At 41.8% G+C, this 23418-nt stretch overlaps 2 protein-coding genes across 4 annotated transcripts in view; one reads left to right on the top strand and one right to left on the bottom strand.

Moving 5' to 3' along the window:
* The window catches only part of Strn3 (striatin 3), an 81683-nt gene extending 78860 nt beyond the window's left edge, over positions 1-2823 (top strand). For all 3 annotated transcript variants that reach the window (XM_028757473.1, XM_028757472.1, XM_028757471.1), the window contains 2 exons: positions 936-1022; positions 1103-2823. In XM_028757473.1, the coding sequence (XP_028613306.1) occupies positions 936-1022; positions 1103-1272 (257 nt within the window). In that variant the 3' untranslated portion in view covers positions 1273-2823. The remainder of the gene's footprint in view (positions 1-935; positions 1023-1102) is intronic.
* Positions 2824-5310: 2487 nt separating this feature from the next.
* On the bottom strand, positions 5311-18583 carry Coch (cochlin). Its single transcript, XM_028757436.1, has 12 exons — positions 18493-18583; positions 18241-18293; positions 18104-18160; positions 16101-16257; positions 15024-15157; positions 14496-14558; positions 13542-13586; positions 13315-13462; positions 9107-9210; positions 8156-8382; positions 7325-7841; positions 5311-6218 (listed from the first exon to the last, which is right to left on the bottom strand). The coding sequence occupies exons 2-12, from the start codon at positions 18272-18274 to the stop codon at positions 6043-6045; spliced, it is 1662 nt and encodes a 553-aa protein (XP_028613269.1). The 5' UTR covers positions 18275-18293; positions 18493-18583; the 3' UTR covers positions 5311-6042.
* Between the last annotated feature and the right edge of the window lie 4835 nt (positions 18584-23418).

The following is a 23418-nucleotide window of genomic DNA, read 5'->3' as shown; positions in this document are numbered from 1 at the left end:
CCCAGCATCCATATAAAAAACTTAGCATGACTAACTGTACGTGCCTGTAATCTTAGTACTGGGGGACAGAGAGACAGATTCTGACAGCTTGTTGATTAGCCAACTTAGCTCAAAGGGTAAGCATGTGGCTCAGTGAGAGACCCTGTCAAGACGGTAAGTCAAGAGAGTGATGCCTAGGAAGATATGTGATGTCTGATATGTGATGTCTTGCTTTGGCTTCTGTGTGTGTGCTCACACCCATGTACCCACACTGTCAGTGTGCGTGCAGTGCCTGCGTCTGCACACACACACACACACAGATTAAGCAGGGAGCCTAGAGTTTAAACTTGGAAGATTATAGCTCCCCAAAATAAATGTATAGATCCATTCTAGTCTTTGGTTAAAGACATAATAAATTTGGGGGAGTGTGGGATCATTCTCCAGAGAGGAAAAAGAACTATGTCACACACACACACACACACACACACACACACGATCAAGTCATTCCAGGGTGTGTCAGGAAAGGGCAGAAGGACTCAAGAGCTATCACTCCTAACTGGGGAACTATTGACAAGTGATAGCTTCTGGAAAAAAGAGAGTTCATTTTCTTTAAGGATGTGGCCTCTAGTAGGTTGACCTCTTGCTGACCATACCCCTGTGACTATATGAGCAGCACCAATTGGACTTGGTAGGTGGTGGTGGTGGTGGTGATTGGTTTTTGGTGATGTTGTTGTTGTTGTTTGGGCTGAAGAGATGGCTTAGTGCTTAAGAATGTACTGCTCTGGAGAGGACCCAGGTTCAATTTCCAGCACCTACATAGTCGTCTTTAACTCCAGTTCCAGGAGATCCAGTACCTTCTGCAGGCACACATGTAGAACACTGTGATGGTGATTGTCTTGTGTTGATAGTGTATTTTAACTTCTGCCTCTCAACATTAATCTTGTTATGTTTTATAGGTAAAATGATCCATTCTATGGTAGCTCACCTGGACGCTGTTACAAGTTTAGCAGTAGATCCCAATGGAATCTATTTGATGTCTGGAAGTAAGTTTGAACTTCAGTACAACCTACAAACTTTATAAAAGAATTGTTCCTCAGTCACAAGCTTTATTTGTCTTTTACAGGCCATGACTGCTCCATTAGATTGTGGAATTTGGACAGTAAGACATGTGTACAAGAAATAACAGCTCATAGGAAGAAATTGGATGAGTCAATTTATGATGTTGCTTTCCATCCATCAAAGGCATATATCGCCAGTGCTGGAGCTGATGCTCTTGCTAAAGTATTTGTGTGAACCAACATAGACTCACATCTTGGAAAAAAAGATTTACTTGGTCAGAAAGGGGTCTGCATCACTGCCATCATGAAGGTTACTGATACGACACTACATGTGATCTGCCTGCTTGAAAGCTATTGGGGGCAGGCAGAATTTGGGAATCACATCCTAATGTCAGGCTTATTAGTTTAACTGTAATTAACTGTATTTTGTGGGACAGAAAGAAAAAGGACTCCAGTATCTGTGTCCTGTACTGGATATGAACTGAGCAGTTTTTGTTTTTGTTTTTTAAGGTGTTTAAGCCAATGTGGAGTCTGATCTTAGGGGAAAGGACTTTTGTTGGACTCTGTGTGCTGCCTTAGGGTTAGGAATGTGGTGCTCTTGTGGGGAAGCAAGCTCGAGAGTAGCTTTTATCATCTCTTAGTGATCTTATGTTTATCAGTTGAATGCCACAGATTCCCTTTTAAACTTATTTTGCTTTAAAAAAAAAACAAGAAAAAGAAAAAAGAAAGAAAAGAAAATTTAACTTAAAATATTTTAGCATTAGTTGCACAAAATGTTTGGATAAAATTCTAGTTTTTATAAGTCTTTTTATATATTTAGCCTGTCACAACAGTGCTCAAGATCATACTGATGTTTTTCTGCATTATACGACCCTGAAACACAGAGAGCTCACTAACCTGCCACCTATAACCACTTTCTTTCCTCCTTTTGCCTAATACAGCTCAGCTAAGTCCTTCATAAAGATGATAAATCACCTTCCTCTACATGTCTTCACGAACCAAGGACTATTAAGTGTATTAAAACAAAGCTGTGGAGTTTAGTACTCCAGATGAACTCTTTAAAAACTAATCTTGACATCCTATCACTATGTGATATTTTGTACATCTTACTGTATTTACAAGTTTATTTATCAAGGATTATCCATCTTGCTAATGGCCTATTATTTATTTTACTTTTTGTTGGTCTTTATATCCTTTTATTAATGCGCTAAAGGAACCTGTATATCTATTTTGGAACTCTTTGAACAGTCTAAAATAGACTAAAAATGGAATATTTTATAGTTAAGTTACAAGCCAGGGTGGTTCTCCCCAAGATACTATCTTGATTTACCGTGATTCCAAAACAAAATGAACTAGTTAAAAAAAAATTGGAGAATATTTTATTACCATTACAAATAAGATATTTAAAAAAGTTGAATCAGGATACAGAAGTCTGCTGGATTTGGACTAGTCTCCCCTGTTTTATTTTTTTAGATGTGCTTACTTTTATGGTATAACTTAAGATTTTCTTTGTGTAATGCATGATTAAGACAATAAAGTATTTTTTCTAGTCTTCCAAAAGCCTTTTCTGATCAGTTTGCGAGTTTTGATGAGTTTTGTAAGGTTTTTGTTTTACAGACTATGAATCAGCAAATTTTTAAGATTGTACCCCAGAGCAAAAATACAGCTGTTGAAAAATAATGTATATAAAATGCATATAATAAATATTAAATTGTGTACCTATATGTTGCTGTTGGCCACATCATTTTGTGTTGAATAATAAAGTGTGATACTCTCCACAATTAAACTAGGAAATGGAGGTGCTTTCTTAGTGAGTCCTTCATTTTTATGTTATTCTTTTTATATGTTGTAATACTTAATGATATTCTAGTAAGGTTACAGCTACTTTTCAAAGTACTTTGTACCACCAGCGGGTAGCTTTTAAGCTATTACAATATGGCATCCAGTGTCATCCCCCAAATTTCAGAGATCCAATTTCAATAATCTGCTTAAATATCCTATTACTTTAAAATCTGAGTTTTACTTAATAGTAAGTAGTGTTGTCTTGTTTAGCTATACCTGTTTCCACAGACATGTTCAGCAAAGAATAAACTGCATCATTTACTGGTAGAAAGTTGCCCTTATAAAGTTGAAAGTTAGGTATTTGAAAGAAAATGTTTCAGGATATTAGTATTCTGTTTTTTTTTTTAAAGAAATTGTAAATTGAATTGAATTAGATATTACAGAACTTACATGCAAAATTCTATTTGGATTCCTGCTTTAAAAATTATACATTGAAAAATTTCAAATGACTCAGATGTTGCTGATTTAAAAAGCAAAACAAAACTTCAAAATTTTAAAAAGTAATTGTTTCTGGGGCGATGGTTTAGTGAGTATGTATAAGGACCTGAGTTTAAATCTCTAGCACCCACATAAAAAGCAGGATGTGACTGTTCATGTATATAACCCCAGTGGGAAAGATAGAAGGATCGTGAGAGCTCACTGGCAATCCAGCCTATCCCTAAATGGTGAGCTTCTGGTTCAGTGAGAGACCACCCTCTCCACCCCCCACCCTCACCTTGGAAAGCACTGGAGGAAATGAGGCTGCTCTGGCCTCTGCATGTAGCACTTAGGCCAGATAGACTCTAAATAATTCCTGTGTTCTGAGCTGAAAAGTGTAAAAACTAAAGGGGGATAGTCTTCTTCCATACCCCTGTTTTTAACAAGTTTCCCCCAAAGCTAGTTCTGTTTCTGGAAGCCTTCTTAAGTCACTGACTGACCATTTAACTGTAATGCACTCATTGTTGCAGTGCATAAACATTCGTGTTGTTTACAGTGTATGGGGTTTAAAAATAGTATATATTTTTAATGATGGTAAACATAGGAAAAGACTAAAAGGTTGAAATAAAATAATGTCTTATTTTTGTTTTGTTTGTTTCCATTTGTGACTTATGAAAATAATATGGCTCGATGTTTTAAGTTTTAATGGTATTTTAATGTTACGGGTTTTTTTTTTTTCTTCCTTGATGTTTAATCACTGCGTTTCTCTTGATTGTATTTACTTTCCTCATTTTAAGGTCTTAAAATCTGAAAACCAACATTCAACTCATTACAAGGTATAAAATGAAGCAGCAGGCGTCGGCAGTGTGGTTCTCAGCCTGTAGTGTCAGCAGGACCCTCAGATCAAGGTTGGCCTGGGAGATGTGTGACTTTATCTCAGAAAAACAAAACAAAAAACAGTAAAACTTTACAAAATGAGCGAGCATATTCGAAATCCAGATGTGCTTGCTGAGATTGGATTGTAGTATGTCTTTTAAAACTTCATTCTTAAAGCTGTGAGTAGTGTGGTATATGCCTGTAAGCTCAGTATTGAAGATGATGCGGCAGGAGGATATTGAGGTCAAGGCTAGCCTGTCCTCAGTAAAATGTTTTTTATTGTACATCCTTATTAATCCTTTGATTGCTCACTTACAGAGACACTGGTGTTTCATTTACTTCTAGGAGAGAACTTCTGAAGTCAGGTTAAATTAAATCGATTTTTTTATGGTAAAATCCTCCTAGTTCACAATGAATCATTTGCAGCATTTTTTAAGAAGGGAGAAGGTATTTTTTTTTTATGAAATGTTTACATAATTTTTGAGATATTCAAATTCTAGCTCTTACATGTAACGGGCTTGACATTTGGGTATATTCGAGTAAATCACGAGTCAACAACCAAGTATTTTTTCCAAGTCAGTTGGTAGTAAATGGATCCAGAGTTGGGTAAGGAGAGGGACAGCCTGGTTTAGAGAAGGTAGGCAGGGTGTGGTGATTTATGCCTGTGGTGAGAGCTCCTGTGAGCCCTAATCCATACGAGATGGATTCTGTTTGACATCAGCTTCACAAATGTGGTAAGTTTTTAATATGATACTAGTTATATTTCTTTGGAAGCCAGCACTCAAAAGCATGCCCTGGTGCTTGACCTTGGTAGTAACTGCGGTGATGCCTACATCAGGCATTCAATATGTAATCGAAAGAAAGATGTTAGTGCATCACTTAATTTAGATTGCTCATTCCATGTAAGTTAGCAAGTCTAAGATTTTTGTCATAAAAAACAACTAGGGGCTGGAGAGGTATCTCTGTGGTTAAGAAAACTGACTGCTCTTCCAGAGGACCTAGGTTCAATTCCCAGCATCCAATAGCAGCTCAAAACTGGAATTCTAGTTTGAGAATTTCCGACACTGTCATGCAGACATACATGCAGTCAAAACACCAATGTACATTAAATAAATTTTTAAAAGGAAAACCACTAATGTTAATAAATAGGCACTTAGTCACTATCAGTTTTATTGCTGACAAGCTATTATGCCATGTATTTTTCCTGTTACAATACTTGAAACATCTTTTTTCAAAAAAACATTACCTGTTTAAACATTTTCTTAGTCCTTGGAGTATATGCCTGTCTATACACATAAAATTAAGGATATAAATAGAAAAATACCAGGCAATCCTACCTTTACTCAATGTGATATTTCAGCCATTAAGTTATAAAAACACACTACAAAAGAAGCTTGATACATGATTCCATATAATGTGTAGTTATGACTAGTATACATAATAATAGCTGTCTGTTCCTCACTGGTTTTAAGAAAACATGCACATGGGTCAGCATATTTATACGTGATCTGTGTTTAAAAGCTGTTCTGTTTTCCTTGCATGGCCCTTGCATAGTGATTAAAGAGGAGACAGTGCTTCGTGTCTAAGTGTCAGGTTCTTTTAATGAGCTGTATAGCTTACCTATCCACTTGTATGCATATTCGAGCTCCCAGTTTTAATCCATGACATCTCTTCTTTCCTGAGTTTCTAAGGACCTGATTATCAAGTCTCAGCCAATTAAATTGTGAGCTTCAAATCAATGTCCATTCTCTTTAAACAGCTGTTGATGTGTTTTTTGACTCTGGTAAGCTATAAAGTTACATAGGCATTGAGAATACAGTTTGCACACTAGATCCCCTTGTACATATTCCTTGAGTAGTCAGAGTATCAGTTATTGCTGGGATTCTAAGAAATCTCTACAAATGCCTCTAATGACATCAGAGACAATTGGTTCTAATCCTGTGAACTCTCTGGTAAAGAAAGCGTGTGACTCTTTAGGTTTAGAGGCCATGTCTTTCAGGTCATCCAGAGGTGCCCAAGCCACACCAACAGAGAAGATGGTGATACCTAAAGTGGAAATATTTTAAGTAAGTTAAAAATAGGTTTAGCTTTACATATAGTTGTATATTCCATACATTAATACATAGCTGCAGAGGAAACTGCCTAATACATTTTTAAGTGAAATCTATGCTAAGATTTTAGGTAGACCACAGTCATTTTGATTATGTCAAAAATAATTGGTCAAAACCAAAAACTTTGCCATCAGCAACTGCATATTAATAACTTGATAAAAATATTGAGATTGCCAATCTATTCAAGATTGCACTGAACAAACTAGGAAAAAGAAAATCAGGCTTTTATGAACCTTCTGCAGCAGGCACACACGTGTGGCAGTGAAAGGGGATGCCCTGCTGTTGTCACTTTCAGATACCATCTCTGTGTCCTAAGAAGCACATTAAAGAGAGACTGGCACAGAGGACAGATAAATGAGAAGGTTGCCTTCTCTGAGGAATGGGGGCTAGTGATAATTTTGTTTGTACTACTTCAGTCTTTGAAGTTATAGTGACAAATCCAGTAACCAAAAATTGGAAATCTTAGATGGCTCGCTCAGCAGGTAAGAACATTTGTTGCTCTTGCACCAGACCTGTGTTCAGTTTCCAGCACCACATAGTTCACAAACATCTATAACTCCAGTTCCGGGACATCCAATGCCCTCTTAGGACCTTCATGGGCACCAGGTACACACATGATACAGGAAAAACGCTCTAATCTTTTGAAAAAAATTATAGTTATTTTTAAATTGCTAATCTTTAAAGCAATCTGGTGAATAAAAATACTCCCCTTCTTGAGCTGGGTGTTGGTAGCACATGCCTTTAATCCCAACACTTGGGAGGCAGAGACAGGGGAATCTGTGAGTTTGAAGTTGGCCTAGTCCACAAAGTAAGTTCCAGGACACCCAGAGCTGTTACACAGAGAAACCCTGTCTTGAAAAACAACAGCAAAACCTCCCAAAGGGATTTCCGTGGAGCTTGGAAGGATTTCAGTTCATTCAGACTCCATAGCTTATAGAATATATAAATTCACACTGCAAGGATCCTTTCTACAAAAAATGCTGACTCCCAGAATTCACAGGACCCCTTCCTTAATCCTAACACAAAAGACAACCATCTTACCTGCATCATGGGCTGCTGCAGCAGGGCCTCGGACATCATCATAGGACTGCCCATCTGTGACAATAACCAGGAAGTTTTTGTTGGGACTCTCCCTTATGGGACCAAATACATTTCTAACTGTAAAGGAGATGGCATCACCAGTAGCTGTCCCACCGCTCATGTAGCGGATGTTTGCTAGGACAGCTAGGACATTCTCTTTGGTGTTATAGTCAGTGAAACTGAATTCTGTGCGCTGGTCATAAGTGAACTGGACAGCAGCTATCTTGGCTCCAATGTCTGAGATTTCAAATGTCTTCGCTATGTTAGAAACAAATTCTAGCATGAGGCGGAAATTGCTATCTCCAACACTGCTGGAGCCATCGATCAGAAAGGCAATATTCACTGAGTTGTAACAGGTTTTGCTGCACATCATCTGTTCGTGAGTACAGAGCTTCTGCACCAGAGGCTTTACATACTTTGTAGTGCCAAACCAGTTGGGCATGTGATATGAGAAGAAGCCATTATTCCGACACACAGCCTAATGGGAAAAAGACAAAATATACCCCGAAAGATCAAAAGTTGCTTAATATTTTGAAAATTATGTAGTACTGGAGAATGAACCTAGAACCTGACATATGTGTCCCCTGCCCTTTCATTACTTTTCATTTTGAGCTAGGGGTCTTAGTTACCCAGGCTGGACCTGAACCTATTGCCTCAGCCTCATTGAATAGCTGGGATTTCAGGTTTGTTGTAGGCTCATATCGAACGTTTTATGTTCATTAATCTAGTTAGGGGCTTATCAGCCCCAAACCGGATCACTCCTCCCCACTAGCAAGAACCGTTGCACCTTACCTTGTCAACAAATGCAACATCTTGAACCATCCCCAGTTCTTCAGGGATGGGCTTGGCCACAGAAACTATAAATACATTGACGCCGAACTCTCTGGCCACAATGCCCGCTTCTTCAATGTCATCCGAAGGCCAGCCATCAATAAACACCACCACCACTTTTGGTATTCCTTTTCTCACCCCAGTATCTGCTGTAAAGAATTTCTGAGCAGTGTGCTTCAAGGCTTTTCCTGAAAGTAAGCAAATGAGCAGCATTTGTGGTGGCTCAGACTGTATTTCTATTTCAGGGTAATAACTTGATGCCAGTAAGAACTTAACTTGTGGAATTCAGTTAACAAAAGATTGTTATCCTTCAGGCCTAGTTTTGGCCTTTACAACCCACACTGCTTCCCCTTCTAGAAGTTTCACATTTCCGTCAGTTAATAGTAAAAAAAAAACAAAAAACAAAACAAAAAAACCACACCCACTCCTGTCATGTACTCTATGAAGACAGCTAGGAAACAAGGAGCCTTCCAAAGTCTGTGCCACCTTCCTTCATTGGTTAAGTCTGTTGATTTTTGATTATAAACAGGTACTTTTCCTAAAGAAGTAACTGACCTATCTAAGGATTATAAACTCACACTGATGTAGACTTTGTTTTGTTTTTAAGAATTATCAGCACCAGCCATGGCGGTGCACATCTTTAATGCCAGCACTTGGGAGGCAGAGGCAGGCGGATCTCTGAGTTTGAAGCCAGCCTGCTCTGCAGTTCCAGGACAGCCAGGGCTATCCTGACAAGAAAAATCTTGTCTCAAAAAAATAAGAAAGAAAACTCAGCTGGCTCAGTGGTATATTTTCCGTTATAGAGAGTTGTCAGGTGATAAGCAGATCCTGCCAAAACTGACGTGCTAGGAGGAACTGTCATACACAGCACAATGCTGCGTTCAGTTCTAATCTAAGCATCTGTGTGCTTACCTGTGTTGGAGTTACCCCCTCGGAAACCTACTTCTTTTATGGCAAACAAGACATCTTTGGCTGAAGTAAAGTTTTTCAAGTAAAATTCTATTTTGGGGTGTTCACTATAAAAATGAAAAAAGAAAGTTTTTCAGGAAAGGCAAACAGACGACCTTAAAAAAATTTTACTGGCAGAGGACCCAGGTTCAATTTCCAGTAGCAACATAATGGCTCACAACCATCTAACTCAATTCCAGAGGATCTAGCACCCCTTCTGACCTCTGTGAACACCAGGCACACACATGATTCAGAGACATACATGGTGGGGGGACTCATATAAAGTAAATAAAAACTTGAAGTCAGACCCAATTCTTTTTAAAATTAGATAGATATACAATCAATTAGCACATTGCTTCCACTCACTGGGAATGTTGCAAAGATATAACAAGTACAGTTGCTATACTATATATTCAGCATTTATTATATTTTGGATGATAGCTAACCATATACAATTTCATTTCATTTTCACAAGGTAGAATTATACCAATTATTTAAAGAAACAGGCTCAGAACACTTAGGTAATATGCCTAAGAAAACATGGATGCCTTTTAAATTCAGATTCAGGTGGCTCCAAAATCATTTGAAAATCTAGGTTGGAGCTGGAATAACAGAGTATGTGTATGCCGTGTGTCAACGCTGGTGTGGCTCTGCGTTCGGGCCTTAGTGGAAGTCTGTACAACCTGGCACCAGGTAGGAAACAATTGAATATGAGAGTACATCAGTAATCTATTAGCCTAAGTCTCTCGTCAAAAGACATTTTAAGTTAGTATTTATATGTGTATGGATATTTTGCCTGCATGTTACATCAGTGCACCATATGGATACCTGATACCTACAGAGGCCAGAAATGTTGGATGTCCTGGGGCTGGAGTGACAGATACATGTGAACAACCATGTAGGTGAGCCTGTGTCGTTTGGAAGAGCAACCAGTGCTCTTAATCGCTGAACCATTTCCAGGCCCTAAGATTGAGGACAGGGTACAAGGGAATGTAAAACACTAGTGTTTTAAAAATTATAATTTTTTCTTATATAAACAATGACATTTGTCAATCCTAGTTATGAGATTTAAAGAATTTCAGTTCATTTTTAACGATATTTTGTTCATTAGAGACCATGTTGAGGACTGGGTAGATGGCTGAGTCCAGGACCTGGGTTTATCCCCAGAACCCATGTAAAGTGAACTGAGTGTGGTGGCCTAGATGTGATCTCAGTGCTGGGGAGGCAGGTCCGTGGGACATGCTGGCCTGCCAGCCTAGCCTACGTGGCTAGCTCCAGGTCTGAAATACCTGTTTAAAACAACAATAAAAAGTGAATGACACCTGAAGAATAAAACATGAGGTTGTCCTCTACCTTCTGCATACACATGTATATGCACCTGTGCATGTGAGCACGCACTCACACACACACACACAAACATATTGAGTAAAACAATAGCACATCTTTAAAGTCAGTATTTCATTAAGTGCAGATTTTAAGTTTTTAGCATAAGTAGCCATTTTAATGTTAAGTTTTGTTTGTTTTAGACAAGATCTCTCCCTTCAACTCTTCAAGGTTCTTTGACAAGAAGAGCTCAGGGTTCCTCTCCACATGCCTGCTGGTTTATGTCAGCACTCCTAGCGGAATGCTAGGTCACAGACTCTCATTTCATGGTACAGTTACTTCTCAGTGTGTAGCCACTTCCAACTATTCAAATTCTAACTTAAGAGATTCGTCTTATTTTTTTGCATTTTTAATGATGCAAGGGTCATCCTGTTCTATTCAAATATGAGCTCTTTATTCTAGTGTCTCCTAAAGCAGAAAAACTCTGCGTACATGAGTTAATGCAGATTTCATTTTGAAAAAAAGCATACGGTTAAATTAGCCCAAACAAAACAATGTTAGAAAGAAAGTCATCTTGAAGAATTGCCTCAGGGGATGTTAAAATATAGAGTAAAACTATAATAATCAAAATACCTTATCACTACCTAAGCCAGACATGGTAGCATGCCAGTAATCCTAGCACCTGGGAGGCAGAGGCAGACAGATCTCTGAGTTCAAGGCTACCCTGGTCTATAAAACAAAACAAGACAAAAATCCCCAGGCAACCAAACAAACCGGCAAAATCACAAGAAAAAAAGGTAAGAAAAAAATAGGTGGCTGAGTCAAAGAAACTTGAGTAGGTGTTCATGAAATTGATATTTCATTTTAAGTCAACACAACAAAGGGCTCAGTGTTTTAAAGACAAAGGGGAATGGCTGTATTATATAGAAAATAACTTCCGCCAGGCGGTGGTGGCGCACGCCTTTAATCCCAGCACTTGGGAGCCAGAAGCAGGCAGATTTCTGAGTTCGAGGCCAGCCTGGTCTACAGAGCGAGTTCCAGGACAGCCAGGGCTACACAGAGAAACCCTGTCTCGAAAAAACAAAAAACAAACAAACAAAAACTTCTAAGCAGAGCCAACTATAGAAAGTAACAAGCAGACTTGGAAGGCAGAGGCAGGGTGATATCTTGCACTCAAGGCCAGCCTGGTCTACAGAGCAAATTCCAGGACAGTCAAGGCTATGAAAGAGAAACTCTTGTCTTGAAAAACAAACAACAACAAAAAGTAACAATTAGTGCTTGTGGTTGTGTGGGGTTACACACTGCTGATAGTATTAGCTGCTCAACTTTCTATAAATTAATTTAGTAATTTTATTGGAGACTGAAAATGACTGAACTTCACACCCAGGAATTCAGCTGAATGAAGTAATCAAAGATGGATAACAAAGCTGACAGGAGGCTTCTTGTCAAAGGGCACCTTGTGACTGTGAAAGGCAAGGGAAGAATGTCTACACAAGTATGAAAGGAAAACTTTAAAGCAATTTGCAATGCACATTTGCCTCAAGAAAATGCTAAACCTCTAAGGGGGAAAACAAACAGAGTCCAACATTTTTGTAGCCTGAATTGTAGAAAAGGGGGCGTGTGTACAGACGAACATCATCTCAAATGCAGAGAGGAAACAACTATAAAGGATTGGTTTGAGAAATATATTTCTTTGTACCTAACTTCGGAAGCCTCCTGTAAGGAACATAGTACACTGCTAAGACCCACTAATATTATTTTTACAGGCAGGAAGTGCAAGAGATCATGCGTCAGAGCATGGTCCATGAATGAAGCTGTGTGAGGAGAGTCTGAGAGCTTCTTAGAAAACCTCAGGTAAACACGACAGGAGGCTATGGTCTGTTCCTCCGTCACAGGGGTTGTTCTTGGAACCTGCTTTCATGCCTCTCCCAGGTATAATCATAGGAGTGGGTTTTACTTTAGATTATCCATCTTTTTACCCATTAGGATTCAGAGTGACGTTTGCAAGCCGGGGGGGTTGCCTTCATGACTGTATACAGCCTAAACTCAGGTGACATTGCCGTTGTGACCGTATACAGCTTGAACTCAAAGTGAACTTTGCTCATATGACCTAGCTTAATCCTCAGAATGCCCTCAGATTATAAATTGATACCCTGAATAGAGTTGCCTGCTGCATGAGACTAGTCCACCTCATTTTTTTTAGGCTCCACTCTCCCAAGTTCACACTGCCAACTAGAGCGGTAACAGCCATGCTAGGATCCCCAGGGAAGGAACATAGAAAGGGCAGCAACAACGACAACAAAAAAGGGACCAGAGTTCGTGGCTGCTTCCTCCCGTAAGGAAAACCCAAGAACTGAGTGAAACAGAGAAAGGTATTCACGGAAGGTTAAGCTATTAAGCCTTCTTTCTGGTTCTCCTATTGTTCACTAAGTCCTTTTAGGCCAATGACACACTGAGCCCTGCACAGTCTACCCAGGCAGTCTTTGATGATGTTGTTCGAAGTGTTGGGGATTGAGAACTTTACATGTGCACGCAAGTGCTTTCAGAGAGACTGGGTCTCACTATGCAGCCCTGGCTGGCCTATTTGCTATGTAGTCCACGCTGGCCTAGAACCCACAGAGATGAGTCCAAAGCTGATAAAAGGCAGTTCCCTGCCTCTGCCTCCCGAGTGCTGGGATTAAAGGTGTGCACCACATGCCCAGCCATGCATAGACATTCTTAAATCCTGAGTTTATAGTTTGGATAACAGCTTGTCCAGATTTAGGTTATGCTTAACTGAAATGAATGTAACAGCTTGGTAAGTTGTCATCATTCAAGACATCCATAATCTATTTTATTAAAGCTGGTACCTGGCTTGAACGAGGCCCACATGTGGTCCTTCTGTCCCAATTCCCAGCATGAGTGCCACTTTCCCAACAAAATTCTTCTGCAAATTAAATCGGCGCTGCCCTATGTTAAAGCTTCCATCGATGAGAAATGCAATGTCTGCCTTACAGTCTACAGAGAGGCAAAGAAAGGCTTCGTTAGTCTCCAGAGCACCTGATGGAAATGCCATTTTCCTGAATACTTAGCTTACCTTTATTGCCAGTCTTCTTCTCTGGTGTTTTCTTTAGTCTTTTACCTGAAACATAGGAAGCTCTTGGCAACAAGAAGACGTTTACACAGCAGGAACTTCCACCTGGGTGAGCCCATGGCAAGGGGTGCCATTCTTAGAAAGACCTTTAAGCTCTTTTCACTGTCTAATGGGCTGAGAACGCAATACTCCAACAAAGAAGCCCAGCAGAGCTGTGGCAGGCCTATGTACTTGGTATGAATCTATCCAAGGCTTTGATATCTTAAACCCACAGTTAAGGCAAAAATGGGAATACAGAGCCACATGATTATAATTTCTTTGAATTTAAAATGGCCACAACCAGGGTCAGAGAGATGGAGCAACATGCAGGAGTGCCCACTGCTCTTACAGAAGACCCAGGTTTGCTTCCCATCACTCACATCGAGCCACTCAAGTTCCAATAGCCTGTAACCTAGGCTCCAAAATAGCCACCCCTTCTTTGGTTCTGCCTTTGCCTGCACACACCATGCACATAAATACATTCAAGCACACACGTATACACTTAAAATAAATCTCTAATAAAGCAAAATGGTCATTGTTTTTGGAAAAAGCTATCTTTGGATATTTTTCTTTTTATAGCAGACACACATTGATTTTTTTTTTAGTCACATGACAGTGCAGAAACTAAGGTGATTCCATAAAGCAAACAGTCCAAAAGTGGTCTCTGACCAGTTTCTCCTCATGGTCCATCAAATCAGGGAGAAATAGAAAGGACCTCCTGAGAATGGCTGAGTTAGGTTATAAAAAAGAAGGACTGTGAAATATAGAATGCTTCCATCTAAAAAATGCGTCAGTAAATATGAGATAACTGCTTTGTTTCTTGTTAATATTAGTGTTCCGAAGGAACGTGTCCACCACAAACATGTATGACTCCAAATTATTGCCAGGTAACAAGGGGATCAACGCAGTATTTCCTACCTGAAGGTGGATGAGCTGTGGACACGGCCCGTCCTGTGGCTTCCTGGGTACTGCTTTTGCCTTCTGTTGAAATGAGAAGTTTATTGCTTTTCTCCTTCCTTCTGTGCCATTAGGACATTATAATCTAAAGTTCTACATGATAATTAAGGGAGTAATGGTGACTCAGGTAAAAACACCACACTGGCCATTAGGTTCGGAGACTCAAAATGCATTCTTGGCTTATTTGAAAAGATCACCCAGACCTGGATTGCCTACTTTGACAGTTAGCTGCTTGCTAAGTATCCAGGCATCCAGATTACAAACAATTCAGATTCTGGTTTCTACCGTGTAAATCGAGATTGTTAATTGAGACTGTTACTCTCCCAGTCACCCAAGTTTGGTTTGGGTGACTCTGCCCCACAGTTGACTTCTTAACTACAAGGGTTTCCAACAGAAGAATAAAAGTAGGGCTAAGAAAAACAGAGACCCCTTTGGAGGGGAGTGGAGACAGTGTTTATACACAGCTGTAAACAATGAAATTGTACCTACTGGTCACAGCGAAGGAAGCAGACCATCTGGAAAGCATCTGAGACTGGATGCCATTGGCATCTACCGAGGAATAGTTCTCTCGACCAGGAAGGCTGTAGACACGCACAGGTCCCCCTGAGGTGCCAATAACTCCCCTGCAATGCAAGAGTTACAGCTGAGACACTCCCAATAGACAGAGCCATCTGTTGCCTACATTGGCCAAGAAAATAGCTGAGTGGAGAAGTTGCCCAAGGATGGTTGCTGCTGGCCCTTGAAGACCTGCTTACACAGAAGCAAGTATGTCTGGAGAAATGACTTTGTGCTGTCAAACTTTAAAAAGGGATGGTAAGAACACACTGGTATCCTGTCTCCTATGTTTCAGAGATTCAGAATTAATAAAGAGGTGTCAAATTTCTTAAAGTAGTTAACTGCATGTACCCTTGACCTGTATTAAAAAAAAAATCATACTCCTGCCTCTACTATAGGATGGCATGATATTGGGTTAACATAGTGACATTCAGTAAAATATTTGACAACCCTGATGAGTTCAGTCTCCTCACGTGAAAACCAGAACAAAACTGTGTCTACTGTAAGACTTGTTAAAATGACAAGGTGTGTAGTATAAAAGCTCTATAACATATGACACGATGAGGAATATTTTAGGATCATAGAAATGTGGCCATGAAGCATGAATGCAGGGCTGGAGAGATGCCTCAGTGTTTTAAGAGAGCTTCTTGCTCTTCCAGAAGCTCCAAGTTCAGTTCATAGCTCTGTGAGGTAGCTCACAAACACATGTAACTCCACCTCCAAGGGATTCAACAACCTCACCTGTCCTCCAAGGGTGCGCGTGCGTACACACACACACACACACACTCAATTTTTCAAAAATAATGTACTCTGTTCATTGTCAGAAGGTTTCCCTTGCACATTAGGTCATGCAAGAATACCCATGAAAATTTCAAAAAATATGGCCAAAATTGGCACACCAAAAAGAAGCAAGCAGGTAGGAGAGGGGTCCACATGGCTTAAGTCAGAAAGGAAGTAATCACACGTGTGTCGATTCCCACCCGCCCACCCTTCCCATGTGCTCCGGCTTACCTATGGACAGCAGCCCCACATATGCTGGATACTGAAGCATACACTATGTTCCCAAACACAGAAAATTCCTCAAGAGAGCAGCCTCCTGGGCAGAGAACATCTGCTTTCTCTTTTCGGATATCCAGGCCTCTGGTAAAGCAGGTGATAGGGATGGGAACTGAGGAGAAAGGGCGTGTCATGTAAGACTTCCTGGGCTTCTTCACAGAGGGAACATTGCAGGGATTATATTTATTCTCCCAGTTTCTATACATCTACCAAAATACTGACTTAAATGTTGACACCATTTTAGATACTAGTGAGTCCGAAGGGGTTTCCAATTTAATCTAGGGCCCAGTTTCTACAGACATCTAATGTGACAGTCTTTCCAGTTCTTCCTCAATTTGGAAAATGTAATTGAAAGAACATCAGAATGAGAAAATCACGTTAGTCTTTGACCTAGAAATAAAAAAAAAAACCTAATTGTGATGGAACTGTTCACAGTTATTTATGATGACGGTAAATCTGTATTGAGCCTTTGTAGAGTGTCTTCATAGACACATGCGAAAGTCTTCAAGCTGCCCTTCCCAGGGGCTGTTTAGCCCGGTTACCTGATACATTCAGGGTCTGACATCTCACATTCACAGAAACCAACCAGTTAACTGGTGGCTGGATCCACAGAATGCTATTTACTCTCACATTTGCACGTTTTACAACTGAGGAAATGAAAGTCATAGAGTTAATGAGCCTAGGAAGCACTCCGCAACTCCCAGAGGACAGGACACAAGGAAATCAGTCCTCTACTTGAATCTGATTGTATCTCCTCCAGATCTGTCCAAAGGGATATGGAAGGCAACAAATCATTTTCTTCTTCCTTTTTTTCTTTTTAAGAAAACACAGCTAATAGGCTTAAATCTTACAATCAGTCGGACCAATAAAATACGAAGTTTTACACCCAGAGTAACTCATGAAGCCAGCCCAGCACTCAGGAAAGCCGATGCAGGAAGACTACCTTGAACTTGGGGCTAGAGCGGGTTACACAGTGAGCTCCAGCTCAGCCTGAGCTAACAATGACACCGCTTCAAAAATTGCAAACAAAAAAGTTACTACGAAAGGTGTTAATCTGTCAAATAACAAGCCCAAAAATGGTAATCTGTCAGTTTACTGATGGTTAAATCGAGATTAAGGTTATTAAATATGACTTTCCAAACACAGGGAATTAAAGTAATCCAAGACTTTTGTAAAGAGATGTTAAAAAAAAAAGTCTCCCCACCTGGCAAGACAGGGGATGGCTTTGCAAGTTGAGTAACTTGCCTGTCAAGATCAGAAAGGGGAAGACGCAATTCCTCAGGCTCGGTTAAAATCATAATTTCAAACAGGAGCCTAGCACCTCTGTCAGATAACCCCAATCTTTTCTGTTTTCAGCTAGCGGGATGGGGGTAGGTGGGAGTGGGGCGGCGGCTGAGACACTGGAATCCTGGACCGAGACTCTTTGGAGCTATGAATACTTGCTTAGTTGGGCAAAGGGTACTTACCATTTCTACTTTGAAGAAAAGCAAGCTTAAGATTTTAGAAACGAAAGTGTCTCTTACATGGCAGAAAAGACCCCGAACCACACTCGGACTTCTACACGTGGACCAAACTCTTTTGAGGTTCCCAGTGAGCGATGGGAACCGCTGACGCTGTTTTCTATAGGGGTTACATGCACAAACGCACAGCGAGGTGGGACCAGGACGCGAGCCACCCTCCTCTGTGGGCTGGGACCAAACAGTTGTCCCCAGCCCCGAAAACAATGGAATAACTCGGGACGAATGGTCCCGAGGCTGCGTGGCGTGCGCCCGGGAAGGAGGCACGGACCGACCCCCGGGGACCCTGGCGTAGAAAAAACGGATGAGCCCGAGGGGCTACGCTGGAGATGGATGCGGGCGGTCTCCGCCTCGCCAACCCCGCATCGCTCCGCAGGTCCTCAGCCGGCGCGGACTGACCCTACCCTCCCTCCCTCCGTCCTCCGCCCGCATCTAACTCACCCGCTCCCTCGGCGCGTGCGAGCCGGGGCAGTAGCAGCAGCAGCAGCAGCCACGCACCTGCGGAGAGAGGACAGCGAGGTGGCTGCAGCCTCCGCCCGCGCGGGAGGGCGGGGGGTAGGGGGTGCGAGTGTACCCACCGAGGCAGAGAGCAGGGGTCCAGGACGAGGGCATGGCGGGGATCTGCGTGGACCTGCGGGAGAGTCAGGCGTGAGCGAGGCTCGCCGGGGACCGCACGGCCCCGCGCTCCTCGGAAGCCGGCGACGGCAGGAGAGCCCGACCGCTGCAGATCGAGCAGCTCCAGACGCGCTGTGCCACCTCGGACCAGCGAGGGGGACGCCGGGACACTCAGACAGGGACACGGACTCTGTGTACCACCCCGGGTCCCGCACCTGCGTGGGATCCGCCCGGCTACACCCGAGTGCGGTAAGCGCGGCTCCGCAGCAGCTATAAAGGCAGGCGGCGCGCATGAGCACTGTGCGGGGGGCGCCGGCGGGGGCTAGGAGCGGTCCCCGGTCCCCCCCACGTAGGGCGGTGGCTGGCCAGCTCCGCCCTCGGCCCCCCGACGGTCCCCGGGGGAGGCCAGCGCACTGGCGCCTCTCCCTGCGGTGTGGGGGATCACTAGGGAGGCGTGAAGGTCGCCAGTGGCGTCCGGGGACTTGATGGGAAAAGGTGTCGGCGCGCACTTGGGGACACGCCTAGGGATGCTTAGGGCGTGCAGGGTACCAGACGGAGACGGTCTTAGGAGGCCATCTGGAGGGAATTGAGGGGCCGCTCCTCAAGTCGCAGCAGGGTGCCGAGCAGCCAAGTCACCCGGTTCTAAGAACAAAACTTCCCAGCTTCGCGCCCCGTGGGAACAGTGCCTACTTTAAAAGTAAAACCAAGCAGCATTTGGTGAATGTTGTGGTGGAAAACTTGTCCTAGGGGCTCGGCCCCTGGACTTCTTTTCTGCTGGAAAACAGTTTTCCCTTGTGAGTCATTTGTTGTAAAGGGTAGGTACATTGTAGAGTGTGTCCCTAACCTCCAGGCCATATTTAGATTTTCTTTTCTTCCTCTTTCTCTAGATCAGGAAAGATTCGTCCTTGTTTGTGTTTCCAGTCTCAAATCTGGTGGTTACACAGACCTTTAGATTTGGTAATATGTGCTGTCCACTTCTATTATAGTAACTTTTCATGACGGGCATAGAGAAAGAACAGAACACATAGAGAGTGTGCATGACAGATCTGCAAGGTAGCTGAGGAACTCCAGACCTGGACAGTCCCTGCTTTTGTTGTTGTTGTTTGTTGGTTTTTGCTTTTGTTTTTTTTAAGACATGGTTTTAGGTAGACTATGATGACCTTGAATTCACTATCTCCTGCCTCAGCCTTCCGAAGTGCCAGGTATGGACCGTCACACCTGGTTACAATACCCGTTTTAAATCTAGCTTTGTTTAGATATAATTTACATCATAGAATCCATCCATTTACAGGATTCAGTGACTTTTGATGATTCTCAACGTAGATCAATTTCAGAATATTCAATCACATAAAAAAATGATGCCTCCTGGTGATTAGCAGGCAGGCCCTTTCTTCTCCACCACGTGACCTCAGCAATCTATTTCCTCTCCCTACAGATTTGTCTTTTGTGGGCATTTATGTAAGTGGAGTCCTCACTATGATGTTGAGGCTCCCCTATGCTGAAGTGTGCGTGGAGCAGTCCAATGTCGGCTGAACAGCCGGTGCCTGGGCAGAGTGCCTTGGTGTTTTTACCAGGCCTTTCTTTTACCACACCTGGCTGTCTTCTGATCAGAAAGAGACAAAATTCCTTGATTGGTGAATTGGGAAGTACTGGAGGTTTCTTTTTCCATGGCTGCTTTAAAGATTTGATCTCTTTCATGAGAGAATTGTGCTTTTTCTCAGAAGTCTACCTAACCATCCTTGATATTTTCCTTGGGAGAAAAATTGAAGATGAAGACAATTAAAACTGTCATGATTGTTCTTTGTGTATCCAACACCAGGGTTGGACAGGGTCCTCCAGTCAGGCCGGGGAAACTGTCATGATCAACTCAGGCAGCATGGCCAAAGGTGTGCAAGGCAGAGAAAGAGTCCCTGCAGGGCACAGTCCCTGATGCCAGTCCACAGCGATCTGGCAGAATCAAAATCCTGCAGCTATTTCCATGATAGACCCTGAGCCTGGGACTTAAAAAATAAAGGAAATAGCTCATTAAGTTTCATGGTTGTTTACCCAGGCATTTTAATTATTTTGTTTTGAAACATTTAAGAAAAGTTAAGTCTTTATTTATTTTTATTATTTTGGAAAGACCAACCCAGGAGGGTGGAGAAGTCCGGGTGATATTTTTTTTTCCTCAGTTAGTTTGTTTTTCATGTTCACCATAAATATATGGAGGGAAAATATGTGCTTTAAGAGGCCCGTCTTCAGAGCCAGCGGGAGAGGCAGATCTGACACACTTGACTGAAAACGACAAATTGTTAGTTAAAATTACATTTTTTTATTCAGTTGGGTGACATTTCAGAGCATTGTCCAAGATTGCTAGTTATCTTGCTCTAGTGAAGACCATTTAATATTTTAAAACAAATGAACAAAACCACAGAGAGCAGCTGGTTCCTAAGTGGGTTGCTGTGGGGACCATCTCAGAAGCACTGATTTGTATGGTAGCCTGGGCTTCCCTTTCCCAGGAGATTCTGATCCTTTTTCTCTGGGCTGGGGCCAGAGACTTACGCATTTAAAAACCTCTCCAGATGATTCTAGTGCGTAGCCCAAGATACATAATACTTGGTTCAATGTTAGCAGGGGAATTAATAATTCTAATCCTTCACCAGCTTTTCGCTTTTTCATTGAGATTCTATGTGTCAACTATATTTCCACGATGAAACACAAATTATAGTTGTTTAACAACAATGTCCAGTGATAGTGAAATGGCTCAGCCCAGAAGGGTGCTGGTTTTGTAAGCCTGGCCACCAGAATTTAACCCTAGGTGACCCATATAAAGGGGGAAAGAGAGAACCGGCTGCAGTGTTGTCCTCTGAGCTCCAGAGATGGGAGCCATAACTTGCACATTCACACATGCCCACACTTGATAATAAACAAAATGAGTAAATTCCTTATGAAAACATTTATTATTGTTGATCTTTGTATAAGCCTGCACTATTGGTGCTCTGTTCAGGAAGTTATCTCCTGTGTCAATGAGTTCAAGGCTCTTCCCCACCTTCTCTTCTGTCAGCTTCAGTGTATTTGGTTTTATGTTGAGGTCTTCTATCCATTTGGGCTTGGATTTTCTGTACAGGTGTATGTATATGTGAATTCTTCTACATGCAGAGGTTCAGTTAGACCACCACCATTTGTTGAAGATGCTTTCTTTTTTCCATTGTATCATTTGGGCTTCTTTATCAAATACCAGGCATCCATAAGTGTGTGGGTATCTGGGTCTTTGATTTGATTCCTTGATCAACCTGTCTGTTTTATGTCAATACCATGTGGTTTTTATTATTATAGTTCTGTAGTAGAGCTTGAAATCAGGGATGATGATGCTCCAGGAGTTCTTTACTGTATAGGATTGTTTTAGCTATCCTATTTTTTTCCATATTAAGATGAGTACTTTTCTTTCAAAGTCTGTAAAGAATAACTTTTGGGAGCCTTGTCCTCTTGCTGTATTACCTCATCCAGCATTAATATAAGGGGAGGTGCCTAGCTTTATTGCAACTTGGTATGCCATGTTTGATTGACATCTCTGGGAGGCCTGCCCTTTTCTGAAGGGAAACAGAGGAGGAGTGGATGGGGAGGGAGAAGGTGGGGAGGGGAGAATCTGAGAGGAGAGGAGGGAGGGGAAACCGCTGTAGGGAAGTGATATATGAGAAAAAAAGTAAAGTTTTTTTTTTTTTTAAAAGGATCCTAACATGATGTGTTGGCTACCTTTGTTAACCTGATACAACCTAAAATTCTCCGGGAAAAAAAATATCAATGAGGGATTATGTAGTTCAGGTTAGCCTGTGATGTAGTTCAGGTTAGTCTGTGAGCCTGGCTATGGAGGACTGTCTCGATTGCCTTAATTCCCTGAGTTTGGACTTTGGATTTTGAGAGAGTAAAAAAAGCAAGATGTTGGGCTGGAGAGATGGCTCAGTGGTTAAGAGCACTGGCTGCTCTTCCAGAGGTCCTGAGTTCAAATCCCAGCAACCACATGGCGGCTCACAACCACCCATAATGAGATTCGATGCCCTCTTCTGGTGTATCTGAAGACAGCTACAGTATACTCAAAAAAAAAAAAAAAAAATCTTAAAAAAAAAAAAAAAAAAAGCAAGATGTGCTCACAACGTATGCATGCGTTTATCCTCTCTGTGCTCTTTTCAAAAACACATTTTAAAGATTTATTTTTAATTGTAGTTCTGAAGAATACGCCCAGGTGAGCACAGCCCACAGAGACGTCTGATCTCCTGGGGCTGGAGTTGTGAGCCATCTGATATGGGAACTGGGAACTGAACTAGGGTCCTGTGCAAGAGCAATATGTGCTCTTAACCACTGAGCCATCTCTCAGTTCTCTCTCGGCTCTAGGATTCAGTGTGACCAGCTGCTTCAAGTTCCTGCCTGACTTCCCCACAATGATGGACTGTAGCCTGGAACTGTATAAACCAAATAACCCTTTCTCCCAAGATACTTTTGGTCACGGTGTTTTATCATAACAGAAATGAAGTTAGGACTGTTGGCCTGTAAGATAGGTGGGCACTAGTGCTGACCTCAGATCCTTACTCTAATGCTCCCCTTTAGAACCGACTGTTAGGATGCTCTTACTGTGAGACAGCTCATTCTTGCCCCAGAAGTGCTGGACCTGTGGTGCACAGCCACGGATGTCTGGACCATTGTCTGAAGCCATTGATACAACAAGCCTTCTTGTTGAGCTACTGAGATCTGAAGTAAACTTTCTTGTCTGTGTGGTTCCAGGGTTATGCATTGATGATGTTTCTAAAAAGTAAGGTTTATAAGCCATTTTCTATAGATCGAAGAACATAGGCTGAATATAAAATGTGTTCAGAAAATTAAGTGTGGAATATATAAATTTTTATCTATCTGTCTGTCTATCAAGACAAGGTCTTTCTACATAGCCTGACTGTCCTGCAACTCACTATGTAGACTAGGCTGGCCTCATACTCACAGAGATCCAATGCCTCTGTCTCCCTGTGGCTGGGATTAAAGCACACATCATCATGCCTGGCAGCATATATATAATTTTAAGTGTTTAACAGGAGATCTATGGTGTGTTTTTTTTTTAGTTTTAATTTTTTACAATTTTAATCTAGTTTATTGCTATTCTGCATTGACATTATTTC

The sequence above is a fragment of the Grammomys surdaster genome, unplaced genomic scaffold (genome assembly GCF_004785775.1).
Source record: "Grammomys surdaster isolate TR1022 unplaced genomic scaffold, NIH_TR_1.0 126163, whole genome shotgun sequence".
Lineage (NCBI taxonomy): Eukaryota > Metazoa > Chordata > Mammalia > Rodentia > Muridae > Grammomys > Grammomys surdaster.
This window is presented reverse-complemented; position numbering and strand designations above follow the sequence as displayed.

Excerpts from the sequence above, each read along its gene's own strand:
- Coch (XM_028757436.1), bottom strand. The coding sequence starts at position 18,274 with ATGCCCTCGTCCTGGACCCCTGCTCTCTGCCTCG. Across the intron at positions 8,383-9,106 it reads AGGGGGTAACTCCAACACAG|GAAAAGCCTTGAAGCACACT; the intron begins GTAAGCACACAG and ends GCTTACTTTCAG. Across the intron at positions 6,219-7,324 it reads TGCAGCAGCCCATGATGCAG|GTATCACCATCTTCTCTGTT; the intron begins GTAAGATGGTTG and ends TTTCCACTTTAG.